The sequence below is a fragment of the Sander lucioperca genome, chromosome 16 (assembly GCF_008315115.2).
Source record: "Sander lucioperca isolate FBNREF2018 chromosome 16, SLUC_FBN_1.2, whole genome shotgun sequence".
In the NCBI taxonomy this organism is placed as follows: domain Eukaryota; kingdom Metazoa; phylum Chordata; class Actinopteri; order Perciformes; family Percidae; genus Sander; species Sander lucioperca.
The window spans coordinates 10,985,644-10,999,535 of NC_050188.1; the positions used below are offsets into that span (position 1 = coordinate 10,985,644).

The 13,892-nt window shown below is 42.0% G+C and overlaps 1 protein-coding gene across 1 annotated transcript in view; it reads right to left on the reverse strand.

The window, feature by feature from the left end:
- The window catches only part of adgrb2 (adhesion G protein-coupled receptor B2), a 118,112-nt gene that overhangs the window by 47,694 nt on the left and 56,526 nt on the right, over window positions 1–13,892 (reverse strand). Inside the window, exons 15-19 of the mRNA XM_035992847.1 lie at window positions 13,726–13,852; window positions 3,652–3,755; window positions 3,169–3,271; window positions 2,527–2,677; window positions 328–397 (exon numbers count right to left, since the gene is read on the reverse strand). Of these exons, the coding sequence (XP_035848740.1) occupies window positions 328–397; window positions 2,527–2,677; window positions 3,169–3,271; window positions 3,652–3,755; window positions 13,726–13,852 (555 nt within the window). The remainder of the gene's footprint in view (window positions 1–327; window positions 398–2,526; window positions 2,678–3,168; window positions 3,272–3,651; window positions 3,756–13,725; window positions 13,853–13,892) is intronic.

Consider the following 13,892-nt stretch of genomic DNA (forward strand, 5'->3'; position numbering starts at 1 on the left):
ATACAAATAAAAAATAAAAAAGTACATTTAGCGTTACATATTCAGCTGTTTAAAGCAGAGCCTCCACTGAATCCATAACCCCCTCTGGTAAGTTATAAAATAAATTGTATAAAAACAGATTTACAGATTTATGAAATAGGCCTCAGCAACTTTCAGGGGAAAAGGGAGGATAAAGTATTTCAAACAGCAAACGGTAAACTTGGGTATGCTTTCAATGGTTGGCAGTAAGGGCAATGGATGGCGCTGTGCTGATATTAAGTGAGGATACCCAAATCCAGTCATGATTGGTGTTAGGGACAGTGCAGGGGGTGGGGAAAAGGTACTTACTAGCTGGCTGTGCCGTAACCTCTCGCTCTGGTGAAACCCACTGACACTGCTACAACTAGGGCTGGAAGACCTGCAGACAAAGAGAGAGATCAAAAGAGTGAGACAAAGGATAAAAGGAAGCCCTAATGGGGACGGTAAAGCATGTCAGCTAAATAAGATTCTCCAGTGTGAACAACTCCATATGGCTCTTCCCATTCAAATGCTAAGCAGCCATGCAATAGCACGTAACATGTGCATGTGTGATTGAAACTGACTTAATGCTCTGTAGGTGAGCCCGAGTGCGCCCCATGTGCTCCCTGACACACAGGTCTAGCTACATGCATGCAAACTGGGCTTAAATCCCAGTTCCTTGCAGGGATGGAATCTCTGATTTAGCATTTCAGGACATTTTGTGTACAACAACGCTGCCATACAATAGGTGACCCAAGAATGCTGCATGCCTGTGAGTGAGCATGTGAGACTAAAAGAAAGTCCATAAAAATGTGAGGTATAGCGAGGAGTGGTCAATAAGTTATGCATTAATTAGCTAAATCAAGCAGTTTGTGTGTGTGTGTGTGTGTGTGTGTGTGTGTAAATGTGAGGGAAAGAGAGTTAGACTGGGTGTCACAGACGCCTGCCAGGAAAAGAAGGAAATATGCTGAGCTGCGTAATGAGTTTGGCTCTGAAATATTCATGTAATTAACAAAGCTGTGATTATGGCTGCAAATGAAAAGCAATTAGAAAAAGTCACATTACCATTAACAAATAAGATGGTGGGGAGCCAGGCCGGTCCACTAACCAGCAAGTTTCAATTATAACAACATCCATCTAGCGTTTACCGATATACAATACGGTAAGCACACACCCATACCATACGCATGCATACTCGACTGCTAATCTAACACAGATCCAGTGACACCCCAAACCTCCTGTTTCCATGGCAACTTATTTCAATCACATAATTTGTGGGGAAAATGCCGAAATGGACGTGAGGAGGATAAGCTCTTTGATCCCCTTCAATTTGCTCGAAGTTTCAGGCATTTCATTTCCATTTGTAAGTGTAGTGGATAATTATATCACTGAGTAATCGGCGCGCGCGTGCGCACACACACACACACACACACACACACACACACACACACACACACACACACACACACACACACACACACACACACACACACACACACACACACCCCTCTCCATCTGTGACTGTACGACAATCTATACATTCACCCTCCTCTGTATCTCTGTATCAGGTAAGGGCATCAGTGATTTGGCAGATTAGAATGCTGGGATCAATATCAAGTGAAATGAACACAGTGTGTGTGTGTATGTGTGTGTGTGTGTGTGTGTGTGTGTGTGTGTGTGTGTGTGTGTGTGTGTGTGTGGGTGATGGTGTTAGAGGCTGTGGTTGTAATTTCTAGGGCTATCTCAAAGCATCTCGCCAGTGGTATGCAGATGTTATCATGTGTTTTGATTATCATCGAACATCCCTGATGCCTGTTGCTCAGGTTGTAGTACATAGCGAGGACAGCATAATAGAATCACATGGAGCAGAGGTGATGTACAGCTAAAAGGAGTGAGATCATCTTTACTCTGAATGTATCCCGTGAGTAGTAGAAAACCCATGTCGAGCTTTGGCTGTATTAGGTAAGATTATATTAGAATCTGAAATAATGGTCTTTTAAGGAAATCGAGTCCTTGAGGTGGCAAATAATAGTATACAGCAAAGAAAAAATTGATATAAATTAGAACGGAGCGTATTAAGGTTATTAAGCCTTATGCAGCCAACACTTACAACAATACAAAATAATAATTTGTAACATTTTTATATTAAAAAAGCCTGTCTTGCTGCTCACAAACTCATGTCACACAAACGTGGTTCAATCAGCATCCAATTCATAAAAGCGTCTTCATTTGCTCTGCTGAAAATCCTCTGGCACACAAAGAAAGTTAGACATATTTCAAGTAACAGCAAAGGCAGAAACTTACAATAGCACCTTTGTGTTACAGTCAATGGTGATTATTCTGAAGGTTGTTTCCAGACAATCATAATGAAGTAATTTCAGTGTGTGCACTCAGCATTCTCGTGCATGCACAGGGATGTACAGTCATGCTGGGTTTATTTTGTCAACATAAAAAGTAACCTTTGGAAAAAAATGGTTGCTACTGTGAGACTTCAGTTATTACAATTTTCAGCATCACATGAAGACTTACCCCAGCCGAGGCACAGAAAACGCTTGCGAATGAGTCGTGACCTCATTTTGCCAATAACAGCCAGATAGGACTGCCACGCCTCCGTCAGCACCCAGCAGAAGGACGCCAAGAAGAAGAAATGCAGAAAGGCCGCAGTCACAGTACAGAGGCCCTAAAGAGAAAAAGAAAGTTAGGGAGATAGAGAGTGATAAAACCGTTGGAGATGTTTTACAAAAAAGTAAAAAGAAAGATAAAGGTAGTTTATGAGATGTGTCATAATGAATCATCTCTTAGGACTATTCAGCAGAGCGAAATGAAACCTCCGCAAAATAAATTGGACAAAGGGAAAAAGGGAGTCCGATGAAGCACAGACTAGAAGAATGGACTTAACCTGGCTCCGCTATGTTCGTCATTTTGATCGATACTGACCACTTCACAGTGCTGTCTTGCTAAGTCAGTACTCAGAGTGCTGTATGCCAAGTCAGCCTGCTTCTTTGAGAACTCCACTGTATGACCCTTTTATACACTTTAGTGTCTAGGCATTATGAAAAAAACTTGGTCAAGAGCACTAATACTGGAGCCATAAATGTGTATGTTTACTGTGGAAACCCAGTTACTTTGTGTGGGAATATAACTTTCTCTCTGTGTTTATCTTTGCCTTACCTTGCTGAGCGTTTGAGATTGTCCCACCAAAATCAGTAAGTTGGAGGCCAAGATGGAGAGGCAAAAATTCACCAAGATTATGGATCTCTCCGAACGAATGTACCTACAGAGCAGAGGATGAGAGAGAGAGAGAGAGAGGGGGGGGGGGGCAAGACATATGAAATAAGTATTAATGACAGATTGACGGACTGAACAGCATCTTTTTGGACATTGGACAGAGTCATTAGCTTGATTTTGCCATCTGTCATGTGTGCAACCGAAAACTAATCACCACCCCCCTGCTGTAGTTGAACCATTTGCTCCTTACTAGGCCTCATTGGAGTTTTGGCACAGTACAGACACACACAAACTGCACTTTTTTATGTATTGGTACTGTAGGTGCCTAAATAATGAGAAAAAACCCAACTGTCTGCATAGCGGATGTGTGAGTATAGAGACAGGCATGACACAATCGAGTTCTGTGTTCTGTGTGTGCACATGTACCTCCAGAAGGCAGCGTAGATTAGCAGCAGGATGAGCAGAGCAGTGCAGGAGACCCCACAGCCCACCATGAGGGGCACAGAGGGCATGCTGGTAGGACCCATTTCCTGAGGAGAGTGAAAAGGAAGGGAAGAGAAGGGACAAACATGGATAGTTAATAATTACTGCAAGATATTACCCCACGGATGTACCTTGCTTGTCAAAACCCAAATGTTTTCTTTTGTAGACAAATGACATCTTATTTTATTATACAAAAACAAACCCTGAATGGGTTATTTTAAGTCACATTGAAATGGCAGAGTATCTTCACCTCAGCACACACCGCCTACTATGATATCGCTCTGCTAGCTACTATGATCCACTAGCTGCAGCTTTATATGATGGGTGGGTTAAGCTAGTCGCCCCAAATCACATTTGATTGGATTCATTTATCTATACATCCCCGAGTTCAAGGTGAGTCATCAAAAACATTGAAATAGGGTTTTCATATAAAAACATTTTCTTTACATATAATAAAGAATATACTATGAACAACGACAATTAACATGGGAACACAAGACTATAACTGAGTCTATACACTGGCTTTGCGACTCTGCCTCATAATATTTTACATGGATGGCGCATGAATGGCTTTGCACACTTTACATGTGTTTTCTACAGTAACTAAATGGTTACTATGGGGTTACCAATGGCCTACAGCAACACCACTATAGACCTCTGACCCTCTTGGACAGGACAGGAATTCTGCTCTTCACTATTGCAAAACTGCATGCATATGACTGTGAGGTGTAAATCAGCTTTATTTTTTCATTAGGTAACCAAAGAAATAAATCATAAATGACAGTGAAATGCAAACAACCTTGTTTGCTTGTAATGTGTTTGAAGCTAGTCTCTGACTTCAGTTTTAGTAAGCAGCAACAGGCTAACAGCCTGAATGGTTAAATGTAGGGTGAACCCAAGTGTACTGTTATATTGAGTTTCATACACAGGGTTAGCAGGTAAAAAGGGTATAAGAGCATATATACAGACAGACAGACAGAGACAGACAGATAGATAGATAGTAGGGGTGTGCAAAAAAAAAAAATTTATTCAAATTTGAATCGAGATTCAAGCTCTACCGATTCAAAATCGATTCATAGATTTCCAAAAATCAATTCATATTTTATTTCTTCCATTTTGACACTATTGTCCTGAAATGACATTACCTTGCCATTCCCATAGATGGCGCTGCGTCAAATTCATACTGACGCCTGGGCACTCTACTTGTCATAATCAGAAGAAGAACGAGTTTAGTCGGCGCAAACGATGGCAATCTTCACAGAAAGAATTATTCAACCTGCTCCATCCCCATTGAAGGCGAGAGTTTGGACACATTTCGGCTTTTATAACCTCGAGGGGAAGATGCAGGCTTTGCAAAGCGAAAGTTAAGTATTTTGGAAACACCACAAACTTGAGAACTCACATGGTATGGCATCACCCGGAGATTAACATTAAAGACGTGGACAAACAACAACCTAAAGTACCGTGCCAGTCAACCAACGGTCTATTTCAATGCTCTAAACTCCCACCGTCGCGTCAGTGTTCTCAACTGCCGGAGACATTGTAACTGCACAGCGGAGCATGCTCACTCCAAAACACGTAGACCAGCTTCTGTTTCTGCAAAAGAATGTACAGATTCCAGCCAGTGGTGGACTATGAACTGGTTACACACACACACACACACACACACACACACACACACACACACACACACCTAAATGTGTATCCATTATGTGATTCTGACACATCACAAAAGTTCTGTTGAATCGACTGTAGTTGCCACAGTTCTAAAAAGAAAGGGCCTAATTTTAAGAAGTTCAATGTGCCCAGTCAAGTTCACATTTCAACAGTCAACCTGGTAGCTGAAGTACTCCTTTTAGCAGTATTTTTTGTTTGATCTGAGTACAGCACTTAAAAACTGCTTAATGTAAAAGCTCTCGCTCGAGCTCACAGAATCGAATTGTGACATTTTCAGAATCGTACACCCCTAATAGATAGATAGATAGATAGATAGAGAGATACATGGATCGATATGTGAGGGAGAGTGATAACTGATTTGAATAAATCCTGTTAGATCCTTTACTGTAATAGATTTAAATAATTGTTCGCTTTTGCACTTAAACTTTTTATTAACTCTTGCACTTCCTTAGTTGTAATCCCTTTGGCAGCCCCTTTTGATTGTACCTGCTAATTACATGCAATTAAGTCTGAGATTGAGCTGGATGATAACACGTAATTACACTAATGTCAAAGTTCTCATTTGTTCGAAGCATCTTGGCCACTTTGATGTCACCTATGCAACTTGTTATTTACTCTGAGACATGAGGACACATTCAGGTAACCAACCAATTACAGAGGCTGAGAATGTACCGTGGGAGCCCGCTGTGCACCTATTTACACCCATTGTATAATTTCACATGCACAAGGGTAAAAGCACTCGACCATAGTGCATAATTAAGCAATTTAGGTCATGATGTACAGCGGACCTCGGCTTTGCCTCTCTCCCGAGGTGTGCCTTTGAAAGGATGAGGAACAGACAAATGAAACTGCGTGGAGAGCACACACACCGTCGCGTCCCAAATGGGCTTAATGTTTGGCCTGTTTTAATGTTCTCAATCACACAATTTACCTCCCAGGGTGGCTAGCTTTCCCTTTCATCCAAAAAGATTTATCACTGTTCACACACACTGCACAAGGTGTCTTTATAGCAAATAAAGCACATACTAACACACAAAGGCACGTCAGGCAGATGTGCCAAGTAATTTAAAGTCAATGGTTAAGCTGTATGGATGTATGTGTGTGCCTATTCAAGATGAGCCAAAGGCATAGGAGGAAAGCAAGAGAGAGGACTTTGGAAAAGAATAAAGAATGCAAACTGAAAATAAGGAGTAGGAGAGAATTTCAGAAACAGAGATGGAGTGGGAAGAGTTAAAGACAAATAAGAGAAAGCAAAGAGTAGGAGGGGAAATAAATAGATAGAGAAAAAACAGAGTCAGAGCTCCTCTTTTAGTGGTTTTCCCTGGCACATCAAAGGAAGCCAATTTCTCCAGAGAAAAGGGGAATAGGCTGGAATACCAACAGGAGAATAGAGGTGAAATATAATCAAAACGGCCTCATAAGAAAGGGGAGACACAAAAAAGAGAAGGAGGGGATATGACAAGCATCTGCTTCAGAAAAAAAGGAAATGCCTAGGAGGAGAGTGGGACACAACAGAGACCAGGTGTGTTTGATATTATGTAGAGAGGAAGGTCAAAGGATACGCAGGCATTTGTGTTTTTTTTTTATTTGCAGTCTGAAGATCAAACATGAAGGAAGCATGGGGAATGTCAAGCACACACTCATACACATATTGAATTTCCTTTTCTTTCTCTGTCTCTCTTAGTTTGTCCTAAATTAGCTACCAGACAAGTAATGGAATAAATTACACTCTTACTTATAATTTACCCATACAGCCACAAATGGTCCCGCAGCTCTTCATTGTGTCAATTTGTCTAACAGTGTTTTCTTAATTGCTATGGTTAGGTTATGTAGGTTATGTGTACGTGGTGAGATTAAGTGTCTAATTTCATGTGGAAGGATGCTACAAAAGAGGAAATGGAGGGGGAGGGGGGGGGGGCACACAAATACAACACATTAGGCCTGAGGCTACAGTGTCACACAAATGCCCTGCTCTGAATAGGTATAGTAATAGTATTATTTTGCATATGGATGGGGTATGTGGATGTGTTTTGTGTGTGCGCAGTATGTGTGTGAGAGAAGAGAAAATCAGAGAGAGAGAGAGAGAGAGAGAGAGAGAGAGAGAGAGAGAGAAAGAGAGAGAGAGAGAGAGAGAGAGAGAGAGAGAAAGAAAGAAAGAAAGAAAGAAAGAAAGAAAGAAAGAGAGAGAGAGAGAGAGAGAGAGAGAGAGAGAGAGTACAGATTAGAAAGAGTGTGCTGAGGCTGTGCTGTATATGGCCAGGCTCCCCTGGGCAGCTTGGCTACCATGTGATGGAGAAGATAGCTATTTTCAGCTCAGGAAGTTTAACCTACTTATCTCCTCTCACTGACACTACACCCACCCACCCACCCTCCCTCCCTCCCTCCCTCCCTCCCTCCCTCCCTCCCTGTGTCTCCCATTCTTTCATTTTAAGGTTAGTAGGAAATGGGATGCAAACAGCATGTCAAAGTTGACGCATTCATCCTCACCGACCTATTCCTGAAGAGGTTTTACGAAGGTATAACTAAATCACGTTACTTCTGTCTTTGCTTTTGAGAGAGAATGGTCATAACTTGTATGGCTACAAGAAGTCCTTGTCAGGAAAAAGTAAACACTGTAGGTTGTTTAAGGCATTTGAACAAACAACCAATATTGCAGTTTTTCTAATGAGACCAGTCTCAGGCTCTTAATACTCTATAAGGCAGCTGTTTGCATTTAGAGCATACATTTGTGGGTATTCATCGACATTCATGTAGTATGGTACTTTTACAATGTGTCTCATAGCCCCACATAGGCTGTAAAAAAATGCTAAGGAAATGCTGAAAAATTCTTTAAAAGATGTCAAAAATTCAGCAGTCATATGTTCCTTTGGTCCCCACACAGGTACAGGAATACAAAGACACTTGTACACAAACTGCACACTGTGCCGCTACAGAGATATAAAGTTCCACATCTTGCTAATCTAGTGTTCCAGCTATTCAGTTGTCTGTTTTGCTGTCATGGCACTAGGTAAATACTGACTGCGATATGCTTCAACTGAATCAATTCAGCAGACCCACGAGGGTTTAACTTGACAGGCTCTGGCTTCAGTGGCCTCAAGACAAACCATAAGTCTGCTGTCAGCGTGTGACAACCTGGACTTAAAATGTAAAGTCATCATATCAAGTGCTGGCCTTATCCTCAGGTATTTTATTTTACATACTATTTGAGTGCTGCTTCAGCAGTGCAAAAGCTATCAGCTACAAACAAAGGCAAAGAGTTCTAAATTAAAGCCAGTAACACTAAGATACAGGCCTTGTTAGTTCACACAAATCTTCTCAAATTGTAATCACAAGGTTACCATGAGGACATATTACCCTCTACTGTGGAAAACATTTGTTTTTCACATAACAAGAAAATACAAAATGAAAATGCCACCGCATCCAAAACAAACACTTTCTGCTCCATTTGAAAATGTCTAATTACCAAGTAAATCTGTCACACCCACACTCAGCCATTATGCATCCTTAGCCATAGAAACACCACTAAATCATTTCACCTGTTTACTCTCTCATCATCTCCCTTGTCACTAACTAACCTTCAATTAATGCAACGAGGGATCCAAACATTCTTATGCAATTCCACACAGTCCCTTCATAAATTTTAGCAACCCTCATCTTTTAATTACAGTTGACGAGGGCAAGATATTTGCATACTGAAACCTTGTAGTCATGCTCCATCTAGGGCAGGCCTTGTTTTCTTTCTAAACAGTCTTCAGTTAAGTTATAATAAGTTAAGCTATGAGCTGTCATCCTGTAGTGCCTCAATCATTGCTATCTTCTTCCACAGTCTGCACTTTCACCATTAGTTCTAAATAGTAGAATCAGCTGTGAGATATTTTCCTTCTTATTAGGTGCCAGTGATGACAGCAGAGGTAACAGACTCAAGTAGACCCAATCATTTCATGAGAATGATTGTGACAAAAGCAGTTAGCCCGGCAGGTAAAAGAAACTGTGAGAAATCTTTTACAGCAGAGATAGGTTCACATATTATTCTTGCTTTGATACAGTAATTGCCTTCTAAATGAGTTATGGAAATGCAGAAGGCTCCTAACCAATGTGTGAGTGCATGTGTGTGTGGTGCCAATGGAAGTACATTGCCAGGATTAAGCCTTGACATCCGGTGCGTGGTTCTGTGCCGGATGTCAGGCTTTGCCCCTAACCCTTCTGCTATTTGTGTGTTACCGTTCACAAAATCCCTTCGCTACGAGAAACAACAACAACCTATGAGCGAGCAAGCTGCACACTGAAAATGGCAAGTGTTGACGAAAATTTGAATTGCGTAATAAGGCAGGCCCTTATGCTTGGTTCTTTCTGTGAATGATCTTAAAATCTAACAGGGATGTAGTAGCATGTTTGCCCAACGGTTATAGAAAAAGGTTGTTTTTTCCCCAAGCATGGCCTATCTTCTGAAGCGAGCTAGCAAGAGGAAAGTTAAATACAGTAACAGCGATAATGGAGGAACAGGTGAAAACCCTGTAGTCAAGGGGGGATGCCGCAGTGATTACGATGGCAAGATGAAGACACGGACTAAAAAATTGCTGCTGGCCAGTTCTCCATCACATACAAATCACCAGAAACATTCGTTGGCAACGATAGCTGCAAATGCCAACGTCGCAGGACCGATTGGTAGGAATTGCTGTGGACGAAGTATACAGCGATATACTGGTAAGAGCAAATAAGGTGTAACTATGTACACAGCTAATATAAATAGCTCACATTACTATATTGTGTTAACAAATAACTTTATTTAATATTTTATGTGGCATTTTCTTTTGCAGGTAATAAGCCATTCCAGAGCTTGCCTCGCTATGTGCAAATTTTCCACCAAAACAAGGTCATCCCCAAGACTATTTTGCAGAGGCACCGTCGCTGTGTCCGGAGCTTAGCCCAAGACATTTGTGGTTGGTTTAAAGAAATGCAAACAAGCCAGAGCATTTTTTTTCCTATCCTAGAATGTACGTATGTGTGGTGTAGTCAGACCTTAGGGCTGACAAAGCGCTGTGGAGATAGGTCTACCATTGCGAGACTGGTGTGTGTGCACTCATCCACACTGACTGGATCAAGGTCTCAGGTGCTGTTTGAACCACTGAACTTCTCGCTAGCATTTCTGGTTACCTGCTTAAGCATGAGCTATGAATCTTACTCTAGCTATGAAAACAGGTTTGAGAGAGGCGCTTGATAACTGTGATCAATTTCCATGTCTACACAACTAGGACAGCATCCTTATGCGCTGACAAAATCCAAGCAAAGAAGTATAACTCACTTGATTAACTTGAGGCACAGAATGTAAAACTGACTTCCGTCAACTCCAAATCCCATGATCCCTATGAGCGCTGCGGAGGCAATGAGTCCAGGCATATCCGTAGGGTTTGTGTTCCCACTGCAGTTGTTTTTGGAATTAAGTGGCTTGGTTTATTGTATGGTTTCATGACCTCACTTAATCAACTCCTTCTTTTCTCTCTCTCTCTCTCTCCGCTGTTTCTCCAAAGTAACAACCTCTGTCTTGTGTCTGATAGTAAAGGTCTCTCTATAGACAAACACACATACAGGCATGGCAGAACACACACATACACACACATGGAAATCTCAGAGGCTATAGAAAGTAAACAGGATTAACTTGCTATCCCTCGCTCCACACTGTAAACGGCCTGTAATGGCAGCAGTGCTTCTAAATCCCTCCATCTCTTTCTCTCCCCCTCGCTTCCTCCCTTTTCTATTAAACATGGAGGTTAATCCTCAACCCCCCTTGTCCCTAGCGCCATGGCCCAGGATAAGCTGTCAGAGCTGGGCTGCTGATACTCAGCTCTGCTCCAACAGCCACACAGCCTGAACACAGCATTCGAGTGTGTATGTCTACGTGAGCATTTCTGTGCGTGCACGCACGCTTGTGTGCGCGAGGGTGTAAAAAAGTGCAAACATCCATACCTAGTTGTCTGTGTTCGCATGTCTGGATGTGACTGGGTATTTTATATGTTGCTAAATTCAATCTTTCTCTCCCTCCTCTTTTATAGAATCCAATCTTTGCTGGGATAAAAAGCTAACTCTGGAGGACCCTAAAGCAACAAAGTGCACTCAGCGTGGGCCACAACAGCTCCTGACTGAGAGCCACAGACATAAACACACTGACCCATACCCTCCGGTCCTCAGCACTGAGTATAAGGGTGGAACCGGGGGGGCTGAATGATGAATCCCTAATGACTAACACACTCTTCACAGATATCACAAATGTCAAAAAAGTCAATGTGTTTCCCCTCTTAGCCCTCTTTCACTAAACATGGCCGACCTGCTTGCTGTGGAAAACAGCACAAGTCAATATTGTTCAGTTGGAAGGGGAGTCACAGGAACCAGAAATTGCGGCTGGAATGACCCATCCAGTTTATAGGTCGCAGCCATCGTGTTTTCCCATATAATGGTAATTAATGTTTCACCGAGGTTTGTAATAGGTTCCAGACCCCTGTGAAGTAATTCAAGCTGTGAGGGACGAAATAATAAATCACTGCAGTTACTCACCTGGAGGCCATCACCTTATTCTGACCCTCTTTACACTTAATAAAAGAAGAAAGGAGGTGGAATATCCAGGGCAAATAAATGTACTCTTACAGATACCTAAAATTACTAGCCAACTGAATATTGGAGGTTTGTATCCTATATCTAAAAAGTATATTCAGCACCTTTAGCATAGGCAGGGCATCTAAAATTGAAAGGTGCAATCCATGTCACCATCTCAGGAACATTGAGGACAATTTTAAAAGACAAATTCAAATCGGAATTGAGAACTACTTGCAGAAGCAGCTGCTCCATTCACTTCACAGCTCAGTAACACTTATGTGCAGTTTAGAGTCTGAATCCCATTTTCATATTTGATGCAGAGTGTATGGACAAAGACCTTCTTAACAGTAATGTAACAGCTAAGGCTGAATGCACAGCACTGGTGAGTGCTACATGTATATAGAGGCATTGTTTCACCCTGTAAAGGTTACACAGGGATATATGTCCACATAAGCCCACAGCTCTTTATCTCAGCGACACTGGTTGTTATTGCATTATTACTTAGCGCATCCCTGTCTCGCTCTCTCTCTCGCTCTCTCTTTATTTCTCTCTCTCTTAGTTCTCCCTGCCAGCTGAGACCAGACTGCCTTTTCTGTTTGGTTAAACATTTCCTTCCCAAAAATCCTCCATTCCTCACAATCACTTTTTCATTTCTGTGACACCTGGAGTTACCTTCCAGTGCTTACAGGGGTTCTGCTTTGCTGGCTCCATTTTCTAACCTAAAAAAAACTCCCTTGTTATTTAATGCAATCACTATCCTTGTGGGCATAAGGTGCAAGCAGGCATGGAGACACATTAACAGCCAAAGCTTAAGGGAACATTTTGTGACCCCAGCAGTCAAGGAGCTTTGGCATAAAGTGAGATAAACAATGGTTAAAAAGTGTAGCAAGGTAGAAAGGAGGGTGAAGAAAGAAGGAGGAGAGGGAAAAAACGATACATGAGAAGATACATCAATGGCAAATATGGCGAAACAAGGGAGCAAAAAAAAGTGGGAATAAATAATAAACTGGGTGATGTGGGTATCGAAGGAAGGTGTGAAATGTCGATGTGGGATCTTATGCAATTCATGAATTAGGGCGTGTTGGACGAAGAGGGTGACTGTGAGAGGAAGGTGAAATAAGTGATGTCAGCTCATTGGATGTCCATTAGCGCAAATACAGGAGAACAGGTCAATGTATCAGAACAGGCATTACCCTGAACTGCTAAAAAGCCTTCTTTAATCATGTCAAACACAGACTGCAAGAACTATTTATAGAAGCGCAGGTTTATGAGCTGCAGGCACAATCGCACACAGACATAATAAAATCTCTTTCCATCTCTTGACGCTTCTCTCTCCTATGGAAGTAGCTCTCTGAACAACCTGACCTTTACGAAGTTGAAGCTAAAAAAAAAGTTGTAAAACGGAGAAAGTGACTGCCAATCAGCATATAATTGGAAAACTACACTCATCAAAACAGCATCTCATACCGTGACAATGTTAAACATTGACAGCTCTGTTCAGCCTGTACCCATTTTCTTCTTGTCAGTGGTGCAAGGAAAGAGGCTTGTTATACAATAAGACAACTATATAAAGACAATAAATGACAGCCTTAACAGCCTGATATATGTTACAGTCCAATCCAACTGACAGGGATGCCATCTAAATTCATACTACGGCAAAGTCATCAGCTCACTGACCTGGCCAATGGTAGTAGCTGCCTTGTTAGCCGTCAAGTACCACAGAGTACATCAGGATATGCATAGGTGACTCACCGGGTCTTTAGCTTGCTGCGCTAACACGGCGTAGGTGGAAATCCTGCTGCACAGGCATTTGGTGTGGACTGCGGTTGACGGGGATGTTTGGCAGCCTTCTGTGCCCCAGTTTTCTGCGCCAGCTTCCCTGGAGGTGGGGAGAAGGGGGGTGGGGGTGGTGGAGGGGG